This window comes from Phyllobates terribilis, unplaced genomic scaffold (assembly GCF_046119375.1).
Source record: "Phyllobates terribilis strain yellow unplaced genomic scaffold, ASM4611937v1 Scaffold_7__3_contigs__length_470593459, whole genome shotgun sequence".
Lineage (NCBI taxonomy): Eukaryota > Metazoa > Chordata > Amphibia > Anura > Dendrobatidae > Phyllobates > Phyllobates terribilis.
In genome coordinates this window covers 110,567,182-110,583,954 of record NW_027362767.1, presented here as the reverse complement: position 1 = coordinate 110,583,954, position 16,773 = coordinate 110,567,182, and the positions used below count along the sequence as shown (strand labels likewise).

Here is a 16,773-nt window from a genome sequence, read left to right as displayed (position 1 = left end):
TAGATTAGATAGATAGAAACATGTCAGTCACATATATATGAAGTACAGTGATAGTGTTGGTTACTGTACTTGTCATTTAGTATTAAAATAAAGGATTTATTATTAAAAAAATTGGCGTGGGGTTCCCCTTAATTTTAGGCTCTAGCGGAGGTTAAGCAGACAGCTGGGGCAGATGTTTGAAGCCTGGGAAGGGAGTAATACCCACGGAGCTTCCCAGGCTACTAATATCAGCCCCCAGCTGAATACATAGCCTTTACTAGCTATTAAAATGGGGGACACCCCAAAAAAAATGACGTGGGGTCCCCCCTAATTTAATAGCTAGCAAAGGCTAGGCAGACAGCTGGGGGCTGATATTAATAGCCCAGGAAGGGAGCCATGAATATTGGCCCCCTCCCAGGCTAGAAACACCAGCCGTCAGCCGCCCCAGAAATGGCGCATTCATAGGATGCGCCAATTCTGGCACTTAGCCTCGCTCTTCCACGCTGCCCTGGTGCGGTGGCAGGGGGTAATAGGGTTGGGGTTGATGTCAGCTTATAATGCCAGCTGACATCAAGCCCAGGTTAGTAATGGAGAGGCGTCTATAAGACACCCCCATTACTAACCCCATAGTCAAAGTTAAAAAAAACACAAACACCCAGAATAAAGTCCTTTAATTGAAATAAAGACACAATCCTTTATTGTTCTAAATTAAACCATACTTACTGTCACGCCCATTCCAGCTGAAGCCAACGATCTCCTGCAATAAAAGAAAAATAATAAAGCAACCTCATCCTTACCTTTCCATGGTTCCCACGACAGCTTCAGCTCTGCTACATCGAGATGACAGGCTGGACCGCAGCAGAACGCTGCCATCCAGCCTCTCATCCCGCAGACACTGAGAAGCGCAGGCTTGCTTGCGCTGCTCAGCGTCTCTCTGTGACGACATCCAGATGAGCCGAGTTCATGTCCAATGAACTCGGCTCACCTCATGCACGTCACTGACAGCGTGGGAAAATTCTCACGCTGAAGCGGTGAGTGCAGGAGAATTCTCCCACGCTGTCAGTGACGTGCATAAGGTGAGCTCATGTCCAATGAACTCAGCTCACCTCCTGCACTTCACTGACAGCGTGGGAGAATTCTCCTGCACTCAGCGCTTCAGCGTGAGAATTCTCCCACGCTGAAGCGCTGAGTGCAGGAGAATTTTCCCACGCTGTCAGTGACGTGCATAAGGTGAGCTCATGTCCAATGAACTCAGCTCACCTCCTGCACGTCACTGACAGCGTGGGAGAATTCTCCTGCACTCAGCGCTTCAGTGTGAGAATTCTCCCACGCTGAAGCGCTGAGTGCAGGAGAATTTTCCCACGCTGTCAGTGACGTGCATGAGGTGAGCCGAGTTCATTGGACATTAACTCGGCTCATCTGGATGCCCTCACAGAGAGACACTGTGGAGCGCAAGCAAGCCTGCGCTTCTCAGTGTCTGCGGGATGAGAGGCTGGATGGCAGCGTTCTGCTGCGGTCCAGCCTGTCATCTCGATGTAGCAGAGCTGAAGCTGTCATGGGAACCATGGAAAGGTAAGGATGATGTTGCTTTATTATTTTTCTTTTATTTCAGGAGATCGTTGGCTTCAGCTGGAATGGGCGTGATGGTAAGTATGGTTTAATTTAGAACAATAAAGAATTGTGTGTTTATTTCAATTAAAGGACTTTTTTCTGGGTGTTGTGTTTTTTTTAAATACTTTACTAGAAATTCATGGTGGTCATGTCTAATATTGGCGTGACCCCATGAATTTCGGGCTTAGGGCCAGCTGATAATGCCAAGCTGGCCCTAACCCCTTTATTACCCAGTGAGCCACCGCACCAGGGCCCTGGATGAGTTGGGTACAGCGCCAGAAGATGGCGCTTCTATGAACGCGCCATTTTCCGGGGTGGCTGCGGACTGCAATTTGTAGCGGGGGGGGCCCAGAAAGCTTGGGCCTCCCTGCGCTGCAGATTCCAGCCCCCAGCTGCCTAGTTGTACCTGGCTGGACACAAAAATAGGGCGAAGCCCCACGTACTTTTTTTTTAATTATTTCATGAATTTCATGAAATAATTAAGAAAAAAAGGCCTTCCCTATATTGTTGTGTCCGGCCAGGTACAAATAGGCAGCTGGTGGTTGGGGGCAGCCCGTTCCTGCCTGCTGTACCTGGCTGGACACAAATATAGTGCGAAGCCCCACGTCAATTTTTTTTAAATTATTTCATGAATTTCCTGAAATAATTTAAAAAAATTGAAGTGGGGCTTCGCACTATATTTGTGTCCAGCCAGGTACAGCAGGCAGGAACGGGATGCCCCCAACCACCAGCTGCCTATTTGTACCTGGCCGGACACAACAATATAGGGAAGCCCTTTTTTTCTTAATTATTTCATGAATTTCATGAAATAATTAAAAAAAATTGAAGTGGGGCTTCGCACTATATTTGTGTCCAGCCAGGTACAGCAGGCAGGAACGGGCTGCCCCCAACCACCAGCTGCCTATTTGTACCTGGCCGGACACAACAATATAGGGAAGGCCTTTTTTTCTTAATTATTTCATGAAATTCATGAAATAATTAAAAAAAAAGTACGTGGGGCTTCGCCCTATTTTTGTGTCCAGCCAGGTACAACTAGGCAGCTGGGGGCTGGAATCTGCAGCGCAGGGAGGCCCAAGCTTTCTGGGCCCCCCCCCGCTACAAATTGCAGTCCGCAGCCACCCCGGAAAATGGCGCGTTCATAGAAGCGCCATCTTCTGGCGCTGTACCCAACTCATCCAGGGCCCTGGTGCGGTGGCTCACTGGGTAATAAAGGGGTTAGGGCCAGCTTGGTATTATCAGCTGGCCCCAAGCCCAAAATTCATGGGGTCACGCCAGTATTAGACATGACCGCCATGAATTTCTAGTAAAGTATTTAAAAAAAACACAACACCCAGAATAAAGTCCTTTAATTGAAATAAAGACACAATTCTTTATTGTTCTAAATTAAACCATACTTACCGTCACGCCCATTCCAGCTGAAGCCAACGATCTCCTGCAATAAAAGAAAAATAATAAACCAACCTCATCCTTACCTTTCCATGGTTCCCACGACAGCTTCAGCTCTGCTACATCGAGATGACTGGCTGGACCGCAGCAGAACGCTGCCATCCAGCCTGTCATCCCGCAGACACTGAGAAGCGCAGGCATGCTTGCGCTCCTCACTGTCTCGCTGTGACGGCATCCAGATGAGCCGAGGTCTTGTCCAATGAACTCGGCTCACCTCATGCACGTCACTGACAGCGTGGGAAAATTCTCACGCTGAAGTGCTGAGTGCAGGAGAATTCTCCCACGCTGTCAGTGATGTGCATGAGGTGAGCTCATGTCCAATGAACTCAGCTCACCTCCTGCACGTCACTGACAGCGTGGGAAAATTCTCCTGCAATCAGCGCTTCAGCGTGAGAATTTTCCCACGCTGTCAGTGACGTGCATGAGGTGAGCCGAGTTCATTGGACATGAACTCGGCTCATCTGGATGTCGTCACAGAGAGACGCTGAGCAGCGCAAGCAAGCCTGCGCTTCTCAGTGTCTGCGGGATGACAGGCTGGATGGCGGCGTTCTGCTGCGGTCCAGCCTGTCATCTCGATGTAGCAGAGCTGAAGCTGTCGTGGGAACCATGGAAAGGTAAGGATGAGGTTGCTTTATTATTTTTCTTTTATTGCAGGAGATCGTTGGCTTCAGCTGGAATGGGCGTGATGGTAGGTATGGTTTAATTTAGAACAATAAAGGATTGTGTCTTTATTTCAATTAAAGGACTTTATTCTGGGTGTTTGTGTTTTTTTTAACTTTGACTATGGGGTTAGTAATGGGGGTGTCTTATAGACGCCTCTCCATTACTAACCTGGGCTTGATGTCAGCTGGCATTATAAGCTGACATCAACCCCAACCCTATTACCCCCTGCCACCGCACCAGGGCAGCGTGGAAGAGCGAGGCTAAGTGCCAGAATTGGCGCATCCTATGAATGCGCCATTTCTGGGGCGGCTGACGGCTGGTGTTTCTAGCCTGGGAGGGGGCCAATATTCATGGCTCCCTTCCTGGGCTATTAATATCAGCCCCCAGCTGTCTGCCTAGCCTTTGCTAGCTATTAAATTAGGGGGGACCCCACGTCATTTTTTTTGGGGTGTCCCCCATTTTAATAGCTAGTAAAGGCTATGTATTCAGCTGGGGGCTGATATTAGTAGCCTGGGAAGCTCCGTGGGTATTACCCCCTTCCCAGGCTTCAAACATCTGCCCCAGCCGTCTGCTTAACCTCCGCTAGAGCCTAAAATTAAGGGGAACCCCACGCCAATTTTTTTAATAATAAATCCTTTATTTTAATACTAAATGACAAGTACAGTAACCAACACTATCACTGTACTTCATATATATGTGACTGACATGTTTCTATCTATCTAATCTATGTGTGATGCTCTATCTTTCTGTTCTAAATTGTCGGGTACCGCTGCTGAATTGCCGGCCGGCTTTTTTAAAGAGACAGTGCATGAAAACACTATTATTTTTTTAAATAAATCCTTTACACTAAATGACAAGTACAGTAAGCAACACTATCACTGTACTTATTATATATGTGACTGACATGTTTCTATCTATCTAATCTATGTGTGAAGCTCTATTCTTTCTGTTCTAAATTGTCGGGTACAGATGCTGAATTGCCGGCCGGCTTTTTTAAAGAGACGGTGCATGAAAACACTAATATTTTTTTTAATAAATCCTTTACACTAAATGACAAATGCAGTAACCAACACTGTCACTGTGCTTCTTATATGTGTGACTGACATGTTTCTATCTATCTAATCTATGTGTGATGCTCTATTCCTTCTTGTCTAAATTGTCGGGTACCGGTGTATGCCGCTGCTGAATTTGCCGGCCGGCTTTTTTAAACAGAGTGTCTTCTGAGCAGTTTGTCAGCTTTTGGACACCTTTGCAGGTGTTTTCTATGTGTTTCTATGTGTTTTTGTTTGCCTGCCATTGGTTTTAACGGTGTTCGACGGTGTTCTAAGGTGTTCGACGAACAGTTCGACGAACAGTTCCTCGAACATCCCGGTGTTCGACGAACCGAACCGAACCCGAACACTACGGGGGTGGCTCAACACTACTCAGGAATCACTGCAGTCAGCTGTGTGATAAGGACTGTACGGATAAGCAGAAGCCAGGACTCAGGAATCACTGCACTGTTGGTGTATCTGCATTATCATACTGGAAAGTAACCGTGCTTGCTGCATTGAAAGAGAAACTCTGCCGAATCATCTGTCTGGATTTACCTGTATTTGTTTGCAAGAAGTAAAGTTTACCAATAGCCTATCCATCTCTCTGTTTTCTGGACAATCTGGTGCACAACATATCGTCATACCAGGAAACACAAGTTACTACAGTGCACCCTGGCGTCAGGAACTACATTTTCTTTTACTTTTATTCCTGCCTTAGTGAAGTGATAATACTAGCTCACCACCTGTGTGTGATCTATGGCAGAGTAGTGCATCACCTGTAATAGCACTACTTAGTGGTAATAATAAGCCTGGTGATAATAGCAATGATCATCATTATATTGCTTGAACAATGAGCTCGCTAATGAAGCAATGCGAAGCAAAGAAAGTCATAGTACAGGGCTGTATACAATAACAGAGAAGAATGTGTCCACACACCCACAACTGCCCATAACAAGGCCACAAAATGCAGGATACCCTGCAACTGCCCATGACAATTCCGCACAAAGCAGGATACCCCGCAACTGCCCATAGCAATGCCACACAAAGCAGGATACCCCGCAACTGCCCATAACAATGCTGTACAAAGCAGGATACCCCGCAACTGCCCATAACAATGCTGTACAAAGCAGGATACCCCGCAACTGCCCATAGCAATGCCACACAAAGCAGGATACCCCGCAACTGCCCATAGCAATGCCGCACAAAGTAGGATACCCCGCAACTGCCCATAACAATGCCGCACAAAGCAGGATACCCCGCAACTGCCCATAACAATGCTGTACAAAGCAGGATACCCCACAACTGCCCATAACAATGCCGCAAAATGAAGGATACCTTGCAACTGCCCACAAAAATTCCGCACAAAGCAGGATACCCCGCAACTGCCCATAGCAATGCCACACAAAGCAGGATACCCTGCAACTGGGGGAGGTGCCGCAATGTGCTGGAGGGTCACATTGTACTGTCCCACAGCAGGTCCAGAGTTGCATTGTGAGGTCAGGGCACTTATGAAAGTACACCCCTATCAATGTACACCCATATCAAGTACACCCCTAGCAAAGTACACTCATATCAAAGTACATCCATTTCAAAGTACACTGATATGAAAGTACACCCAAATAAAAATACACTGATATGAAAGTACACCCCTATCAAAGTACACCCATATAAAAATACACCCAAATAAAAGTACACTGATTTGAAAGTACATCCATATCAAAGTACACCCAAATAAAAATACACCGAAATAAAAGTATACTGATCTGAAAGTGCACCCAAATAAAAGTACACGGATATGAAAGTACACCCACATTAAAGTACACCCCCATAAAAATACACTGATATGAAAGTACACCCAGATCAAAGCACACCCCTATCAAGTTACGCCCAAATAAAAGTACACCCATATCAAAGTATACTTATATAAGAGTATACCCATATCAAAGTACACATATATAAAAATACACCCAAATAAAAGTACACTGATATGAAAGTACACCCAGATCAAATTACACCCAAATAAAAGTACATCCATATCAAAGTATACACGTATCAGAGTACACTGATATAAGAGTACACCCATATCAAAGTACACATATATAAAAGAGTACACACATATCAAAGTACACCCAAATAAAAATACACTCAAATAAAAGTGCGCTTATAATTCATCCATATAAAATTACACCCAAATAAAAGTACATTTATTTGGGTGTACAGTTATATGGGTGTACTTTCATGTAAATGTACTTTTATTTAGGTGTACTTTTCTATGGGTGAAATATAAGTGTACTTTTATTTGGGTGTCCTCCTATATAAGTGTACTTTTATTTAGGTGTACAGTTATATGGGTGTACTTTCATATAAATGCACTTTGCACTAGCCTCTGTACGCTTTTATTTGCACTATGGTCTCATGTTTTTAATTTTTTCAAAATAAAGGCTATTTTTAAGTCAATTTCACGAGTTGCTGGATAACTACCCTTTCATCACTTCTATATAACTGTATTTTTATATGGGTGTACTTTTATATGAGTGATATACAAGTGTACTTTTAGTTGGATGTACTTTTATATGTGTGTACATTTATGTAAGTGTACTTCTATATAAGTGGACTTTTATTTGGTTGTACATTTATATGGGTGTACTCCTATATAACTGTACTTTTATTTAGGTGTACAGTTATATGGGTGTACTTTCATATAAATGCACTTTTCTATGGGTGTACTCCTATATAAGTGAAAAGTGTACTTTTATTTGGGTGTACAGTTATATGGGTGTACTTTCATATAAAAGTACACTCATCACTTATATAGGAGTACACCCATATAAAAGTACACCCATATAAAATACACCCAAATAAAAGCACACTTATATAGGAGTACACCAATATAAAAGTACACTTATATGGGTGTACTTTCATATAAATGCACTTTTCTATAAGTGTACACCTAAATAAAAGTACACTTATATAGCAGGACACCCATATAAATTTACAGGCAAATAAAAGAACACTTATATAAAAGTATACCTATATAAATGTACACCCATATAAAAGGACATTCAACTAAAAGTACACTTATATATCACCCATATAAAAGTACACCCATATAAAAATACACTGATATAGAAGTACACCCATATAAAAGTACACCCAAATAAAAGCACATTTATATAAAAGTGCACACAAACACTGCCCAGGAAAAGTGAGATCTTTGGTCTTTCTTGTTTTTTTTTATATAAATACACTGCTGAAAAAAATAAAGGGAACACTCAAATAACACATCCTAGATCTGAATGAATGAAATATTCTCATTGAATACTTTGTTCTGTACAAAGTTGAATGTGCTGACAACAAAATCACACAAAAATCATCAATGGAAATCAAATTTATTAACCAATGGAGGCCTGGATTTGGAGTCACCCCCAAAATTAAAGTGGAAAAACACACTACAGGCTGATCCAACTTTGATGTAATGTCCTTAAAATAAGTCATAATGAGGCTCAGTATTGTGTGTGGCCTCCACGTGCCTGTATGACCTCCCTACAACGCCTGGGCATGCTCCTGATGAGGTTGCGGATGGTCTCCTGTGGGATCTCCTCCCAGACCTGAACTAAAGCATCCGCCAACTCCTGGACAGTCTGTGGTGCAACGTGACGTTGGTGGATGGAGCGAGACATGATGTCCCAGATGTACTCATTCGGATTCAGGTCTGGGGAAGGAGCGGGCCAGTCCATAGCTTCAATGCCTTCATCTTGCAGGAACTGCTGACACACTCCAGCCACATGAGGTCTGGCATTGTCCCGCATTAGGAGGAACCCAGGGTAAACCGCACCAGCATATGGTCTCACAAGGGGTCTGAGGATCTCATCTCGGCACCTAATGGCAGTCAGGCTACCTCTGGCGAGCACGTGGAGGGCTGTGCGGCCCTCCAAAGAAATGCCACCCCACACCATTACTGACCCACTGCCAAACCGGTCATGCTGAAGGATGTTGCAGGCAGCAGATCACTCTCCACGGCGTCTCCAGACTCTGTCACGTCTGTCTCATATGCTCAGTGTGAACCTGCTTTCATCTGTGAAGAGCACAGGGCGCCAGTGGCGACTTTGCCAATCCTGGTGTTCTGTGGCAAATGCCAAGCGTCCTGCATGGTGTTGGGCTGTGAGCACAACCCCCATCTGTGGATGTCGGGCCCTCATACCACCCTCATGGAGTCGGTTTCTAACCGTTTGTGCAGACACATGCACATTTGTGGCCTGCTGGAGGTCATTTTGCAGGGCTCTGGCAGTGCTCCTCCTGTTCCTCCTTGCACAAAGGCAGAGGTAGCAGTCCTGCTGCTGGGTTGTTGCCCTCCTACGGCCCCCTCCACATCTCCTGGTGTACCGACCTGTCTCCTGGTAGCGCCTCCAGCCTCTGGACACTACGCTGACAGATATAGCAAACCTTCTTGCCAAAGCTCGCATTGATGTGCCATCCTGGATGAGCTGCACTACCTGAGCAACTTCTGTGGGTTGTAGAGTCCGTCTCAAGCTACCACGGGTGTGAAAGCACAACCAACATTCAAAAGTGACCAAAACATCAGCCAGAAAGCATTGGTACTGAGATGTGGTCTGTGGTCCCCGCCAGCAGAACCACTCCTTTATTGAGGGTGTCTTGATAATAGATGGAAATTATTGGCAATTGTCTATTCCATTTGCACAACAGCATGTGAAATTGATTGTCAATCAGTGTTGCTTCCTAAGTGGACAGTTTGATTTCACAGAAGTTTGATTTACTTGGAGTTATATTCTGCTGTTTAAGTGTTCCCTTTATTTTTTTGAGCAGTGTATATAGATATCTAGTAGGTAATAGCCAATGACATCTAAATTCCCTGCTCTAGGGCTCGCCACTTTGACCTAGCATTTGGTGTGGATGATGTGGCATTAATGTCTTTGAAGAGAGAACATCTTCACCTAATGACTATTACTTTAGGCAATTACAAATTCCTTAAAAATATTTAATGAACAATGTAATGTAAGGACGACTTGGCGCCCACACTTCGTGTTACTAGGCACAAGTTGCTCATGTTGAAACTGGTTGGGAGAGAATAGCAGCAGAGCGATGTCCATTGATCTACATGTGTTCACATGCAGTATAACTGGATATAGGGCATACATTGATCTTTATTTTTTAATTGGCAGACCCCTAGAGGTTTAATTTTTTGCTTTTATATGGATTTACACAGCAGGAAAATAATAGGTTGAACTTCATAATCCTTTGTTGAAGTCCACTATTTATCCTCCAGTCCTCACAGTGGGTTAGTGATGAGATTTAAGAATTTGGGACAACGTGCCTCCTCATGTTGCTCACATACACTTTTTTGTTCCATGGATATATCCTCTGAGCAGAGCGCAGCCAGGCACCATGTTGGACTGGGGTACCAAGGGCCCACCAGTAACATTAATTCTGGCTGCCCACGCTTCAGTTAAAGACAAATATTATTGGCCTGAGTGGTAGGATACTATGTGGTGTGCTGCTGCTCTTTTATGTACTTTCAAGCCTATGCTTCCATAAAATAACAAAATGGGTAGTTTCTTGAATAAATGAGAAGCTGTCTGCTGTCTTTACCTGCATATAGTGCATCAAATGTACTGTGCCAAGCACTGCATGTGTGGGAGGCCCACCGGGAGACTTACCTGTTTCCCTGTGGGCCAGTCCGAGCCTGACCAGGCATGATGAGATATTCCGGTTATAAGTTTAATATTTCTACAGCATGTATTCTATTCATTGAGTAAGATAACTGTTCATTTAAGTGAACATCAGCTATTCTAGAATTCTATAATGTAATAGTGTACATCAGATGCAGTGCTTACCAATACAGAATCTACTGAATAATTGGAAATGCTTCAGTCTAGAAGATCACATACCTATTTTCACAGTATATAATGTTGAGGTCCATGTTGACTCGTGTTACAAACATGTGGCAGTCAATGCGGACTTCATTGATGGTTGGAGGAGGGAGCGCATGAGCCACAACTACTAAGCCCATCACCTGTCCTGTACCAGAGCGACCATGAGACAGAGACACGCGGAGACGCAATCGTCCAGTTACGTGGATCACCTAGAAGATAAGTTAGTAAAAATTAGAAACAACCATTTACCGTATATTCCGGCGTATAAGACGACCTGGTGTATAAGACGACCCCCCTACTTTCCTGTTAAAATATAGAGTTTAGGATATATTCACCGTATAAGACTACCCCTTTTCCAACGCATACCAAACACCGGTAAAAATTAAAAAAAAACAGATTTGAATTTAACATGGTCCTTTTTTAATTTAAATTCTTATGACATGCAGGTATATAGCAGGAAAACTGTCACTCATAAACATATTAAAATAGGGGGGACCCCACGTCATTTTTTGGGGGGGTCCCCCATTCTAATAGCTAGTAAAGGCTAGGTATTCAGCTGGGGGCTGATATTAGTAGCCTGGGAAGCTCCGTGGGTATTACCCCCTTCCCAGACTTCAAACATCTGCCCCAGCCGTCTGCTTAACCTCCGCTAGAGACTATAATGATGGTGGATCCCACGCCAATTTTCTTTTTAAAAAATCCTTTATTTTAAGACTAAATGACAATTGAGGGGTTAATAAAGATGCAGTCCCTAAACTATTATTAATTTTGTAATTAATTTTTCCCAAAAATGTTGACGTGGGCTTCGCCATATTTTTGTGTCCAGCCAGGTACAGCAGGCAGGAACGGGCTGCCCCCAACCACCAGCTGCCTATTTGTACCTGGCCGGACACAACAATATAGGGAAGCCCTTTTTTTTTTAATTATTTCATGAAATAATTTAAAAAAAAAAGACGTGGGGCTTCGCCCTATTTTTGTGTCCAGCCAGGTACAACTAGGCAGCTGGGGGCTGGAATCTGCAGCGCAGGGAGGCCCAAGCTTTCTGGGCCCCACCCGCTGCAAATTGCAGTCCGCAGCCACCCCGGAAAATGGCGCGTTCATAGAAGCGCCATCTTCTGGCGCTGTACCCAACTCATCCAGGGCCCTGGTGCGGTGGCTCACTGGGTAATAAAGGGGTTAAGGCCAGCTTGGCATTATCAGCTGGCCCTAAGCCCGAAATTCATGGGGTCACGCCAATATTAGACATGACCACCATGAATTTCTAGTAAAGTAATTAAAAAAAACACAACACCCAGAATAAAGTCCTTTAATTGAAATAAAGACACAATCCTTTATTGTTCTAAATTAAACCATACTTACCATCACGCCCATTCCAGCTGAAGGCAACGATCTCCTGCAATAAAAGTAAAATAATAAAGCAACCTCATCCTTACCTCTCCATGGTTCCCAGGACCGGTCCAGCTCTGCTACATTCACATGACAGGCTGCACCGCAGCAGAACGCTGCCGTTCAGCTTGCCATGCGGCAGACACTGAGAAGCGCAGGCATGCTTGTGCTCCTCAGTGTCTGACTGTGACGGCATCCAGATGAGCCGAGATCATGTCCAATGAACTCGGCTCACCTCATGCACGTCACTGACAGCGTGGGAAAATTCTCCTGCTCCCCGCATGCGCAGTAGAAGTTTCCCACGCTGTCAGTGACGGACGTCCAGGAGGTGAGCTGAGTTCATTGTCGGCTCATCTGGATGCCGTCACAGCGAGACACTGAGGAGCGCAAGCATGCCTGCGCTTCTCAGTGTCTGCGGGATGACAGGCTGGATGGCAGCGTTCTGCTGCGGTCCAGCCTGTCATCTCGATGTAGCAGAGCTGGAGCTGTCCTGGGAACCATGGAAAGGTAAGGATGAGGTTGCTTTATTATTTTTCTTTTATTGCAGGAGATCGTTGGCTTCAGCTGGAATGGGCGTGATGGTAAGTATGGTTTAATTTAGAACAATAAAGAATTGTGTGTTTATTTCAATTAAAGGACTTTATTCTGGGTGTTTCTGTTTTTTTTAACTTTTACTATGGGGTTAGTAATGGGGGTGTCTTATAGACGCCTCTCCATTACTAACCTGGGCTTGATGTCAGCTGGCATTATAAGCTGACATCAACCCCAGCCCTATTACCCCCTGCCACCGCACCAGGGCAGCGTGGAAGAGCGAGGCTAAGTGCCAGAATTGGCGCATCCTATGAATGCGCCATTTCTGGGGCGGCTGACGGCTGGTGTTTCTAGCCTGGGAGGGGGCCAATATTCATGGCTCCCTTCCTGGGCTATTAATATCAGCCCCCAGCTGTCTGCCTAGCCTTTGCTAGCTATTAAATTAGGGGGGACCCAACGTCATTTTTTTGGGGGGGTCCCCCATTTTAATAGCTAGTAAAGGCTATGTATTCAGCTGGGGGCTGATATTAGTAGCCTGGGAAGCTCCGTGGGTATTACCCCCTTCCCAGGCTTCAAACATCTGCCCCAGCCGTCTGCTTAACCTCCGCTAGAGACTAAAATTAAGGGGAACCCCACGCCAATTTTTTTTTAAATAAATCCGTTATTTTAACACTAGATGACAAGTACAGTAACCAGCACTGTCACTGTACTTCATATATATGTGACTGACATGTTTCTATCTATCTAATCTATGTGTGATGCTCTATCTTTCTGTTATAAATTGTCGGGTACAGATGCTGAAATGCCGGCCGGCTTTTTTAAAGAGACGGTGCATGAAAACACTATTATTTGTTTTAATAAATCCTTTACACTAAATGACAAGTACAGTAATCAACACTGTCACTGTACTTCATATATATGTGACTGACATGTTTCTATCTATCTAATCTATGTGTGAAGCTCTATTCTTTCTATTCTAAATTGTCGGGTGCCGGCTTATGCCGCTGCTGAATTGCCGGCTTTTCATATATTGTCACAGAAGCGATGCGAACTTCCCTGCTCCGGACACAGCGCAGCGCTTCTGTGACAAGTGAAAGCTGTCGGCACAGAAGCCCTGCGCTGTGTCCGGAGCTGGGAATACGCAGCGATGTGTCAGTTTCAGCACAGAAGCGCTGACTGTCTGGACCTACCGCCGCCGTATTTTAACTCCCTCCACCTTATATTAACTCCGACATGGCAGGGATACGGCCACGGCAGCTTATTAACACCCCCAGAGTATCCCCGCATGTCAATTTCTGAAAGTTCAAAAGCATTACCGGCGTATAAGACGACCCCAGACTAGACAGAAGATTTTTCAGTCTTCAAAAGTCGTCTTATACGCCGGAATATACGGTAATTGATTTAAAGAGACAAATTGTGAATTTAAAAGGTGTTATTTAGAAATTACTAGAGGAGCAGAATAGTAATATTATATAAATTTGTCACCAGCTGTCCGGTCATGTGAACATATGACTTCTTCAGCTCATCACTGACTGTGACGTAATGTGTTGGCCACAGTTGTGACCAATTACCTGCCTAAACTTACCAGAAGATAAATTGGGGAGACTGGCAGGGGCCGAGTAGTGCTAGAAGAGGAGCGACCGGGATCGGTAGGATAAGTATCACTTTTTTATGTTTTAGAACCTCCTACACATTTTCTTTTAATTCGAGGATGAAAAACCTTTTTACTAGATTTTTTAAATTTCAACTGAGCACCACCTAAAATTGGTGCTGCTCCGCTGATTCTGGAACAGTTTTTCTTCTGTGCCCCTCCGTTCCAAAGTTATGTCCTCCACTAATAAAAATACTATTTTTTCCTTCAACCAACTGGGCATATACAAAGAAATTCTATAATGGGGTTTGCTTTTTCTCCTCTGACCAATGAAAACATGGCCGTGCCCACAAGGGAGTTCTGTGGTATACACCCAGTTGTTGAAGGGAAAATTTGCATCTTTATTACCAGGGGGTATAACTTTGGAACGGAGGGGCACAGAAGAAAAATAAATCCTGTTCCAGAATCAGTTGAATTGGAAGAGGGACTCAGTTGAAATGTAAAAATCCAGTGAAAGTTCCTGTTTAAGAGAGATGGAATGATTCTTTGGTTGCACTTCCATTGCGCTCTTAATTTTGCTTAGAAGAGAACATGAAGTAAAGCTTCAAATAATCAAGGACGGGGCGGCAGTAGGCATGAAAAGGCAAATACAAGAAGCAAGGCTGGTGGAAATAAAAAACCAAAAGACAGAAACCCAAGGAGAAAAAAAGAAAAATAGAAGAGCTGGTCAGTAGGAGGTAGGGTGCCGCAGACCAAATAATCCGAAGACTAGCAGAATGCAGTAAGTAGATTCCACTCTGAAACATGTGGGGAGTTTTGCTGCTGGATTGCTCCTGGCAAGAAACACATCAGAGACTCCTGTGGTACTTTTATATATTTCAGCAGCTAAATCTAATATGACACTGAAGGCAGGGGGGAGCCGATGTACACACAACGTCAGGAGCAAGCTCCCCTTCCTATGACCTTAACTGTTATTCAGGAAACCGTGGTTAACGACTAAGCAGACGGTAAGATCTCTATACTTCTCCAAACATTAAATGGTTAATGTATGATCACTGAGAATCAACCTCACAGGAGAATCTGGCGGGCACGTGACTTTTGTTTATAGTATGCTATGAAGTAAGCAGTGTTGTCCATTACTTCTAACTACTTTTTAACCATTCATGTTACATAAGGTCCCTTAGGCTGTGTGCACATGTTGGTTATTTGCATGACATTTTTCTGCACCAAAAACCACGGTGTTGGCCGGAAAAATGCTGCGAAAAATCCGTGCATTTTTAACGTATTTTTACTTGTATTTTTTCCCATTCATTCGAATGAATGAAAAATACTTCAAAAGCGCAAAAAGAATTGTCATGCTGCAGACGTGAAAAAAATGCTTTGATGGGTCAAATCCACAAACAAAAAAATAGTGCATGAGATTTCATAAATCTCATTCACTTAGCTGGTACTGTAATGTTCAGCATTTTTACCCTTAAAAACCCAAGAAAAAAACAAAATGAGCATATACCCAATCGTAAGTATATAGTAATAGTGCATGTAAATAACAAAGGGTACCAAATTAACATTATTTTGATCAAAAAAGCATAAAAGCCATCTCACTGTGACAAGGTGTACCCAATCAGGATGGTACTATCCTGTCTGTAGTATTAAAACCTCACCTTGTGTCAGCAGTCCTCAATGTGAATAAGGGAAGAGCAGATTATAGGCCCGATGCAGGATAGGACCATCCCGATTGATTACACCTTGTCGCGGTGGGATGGCTTTAATGCTTTTATGATCAAAATCGCGTTAACAAAGTACCCTATGTTATTTACATGTACTATAACGATTTTACTTACTAGATGGTTGTGAAGAAACGGGGTCTTCCTTGGGCAGAACACTGCTCAGACAACACAAGGTGAGGGTAAAACAGTGTGGCAATATTTTATTGAACCACAAAAAGGGCAATAAACAGATAGAACAGTCCCAGCAAATACCCAAGATGGTACAACATTTCCAAGTCTCACCCTTCCGCTAGCCCGCTGGGAACAGAGCAACTGCGACTTTGGGACTTCCAGGGCCAACTATCTCAACCAGTGGCCCCCTGCTTTTGGCGAGCCCCCATCGAGAGAAGATAGCGGCAAGCTTAGGAAGCTAACAGTTCATCTAGGTACAAGGCCAGGAGACCCGAGGGTCCCACCCTGGCCTCTCCGAGAGTTTCCATGGGGCCAGATGACCAGCTGGTCCTAATCTGCTTCTCTGAATGTCTCCATGGGTTCAAGGAGACCAGAGGGTCCCACCTGGCAACCCCAAACAACATATCCATGGGGCCAGGTGACTTCATTGTCCCAACCTGGTCTTCCTAAACGTATCCATGGGCACTCTGATGGTCAATGGAGCAGATCCGTATCTTTCCAGTCAGGGCTATATACCCCTAGGCTGGAATCATGTAGAATCCAAATCTGTGTCTCGCTGGATCGATTCATGCTACCAAGCTGCTGTCCGGAAGAGTCTGATCTTTGATTCTCCTTGTAAAGTCTCTTGCAATTCTCTATTTCAAATCTCCTGCTACAGAGGCATATGTTCCTTAAATAGTTCACATTTTTTCTTTAAAAGTACACATCAACAGGGCAAGGGTTAGGGAGGGCATTACTCCACA

At 44.2% G+C, this 16,773-nt stretch overlaps 1 protein-coding gene across 7 annotated transcripts in view; it reads right to left on the bottom strand.

Annotated features, from left to right (window-relative positions):
* The window catches only part of NPAS3 (neuronal PAS domain protein 3), a 788,102-nt gene that overhangs the window by 242,053 nt on the left and 529,276 nt on the right, over positions 1-16,773 (bottom strand). For all 7 annotated transcript variants that reach the window (XM_073639080.1, XM_073639082.1, XM_073639081.1 and 4 more), the window contains one exon: positions 10,640-10,833. In XM_073639080.1, coding sequence (XP_073495181.1) covers positions 10,640-10,833 — 194 coding nt within the window. The remainder of the gene's footprint in view (positions 1-10,639; positions 10,834-16,773) is intronic.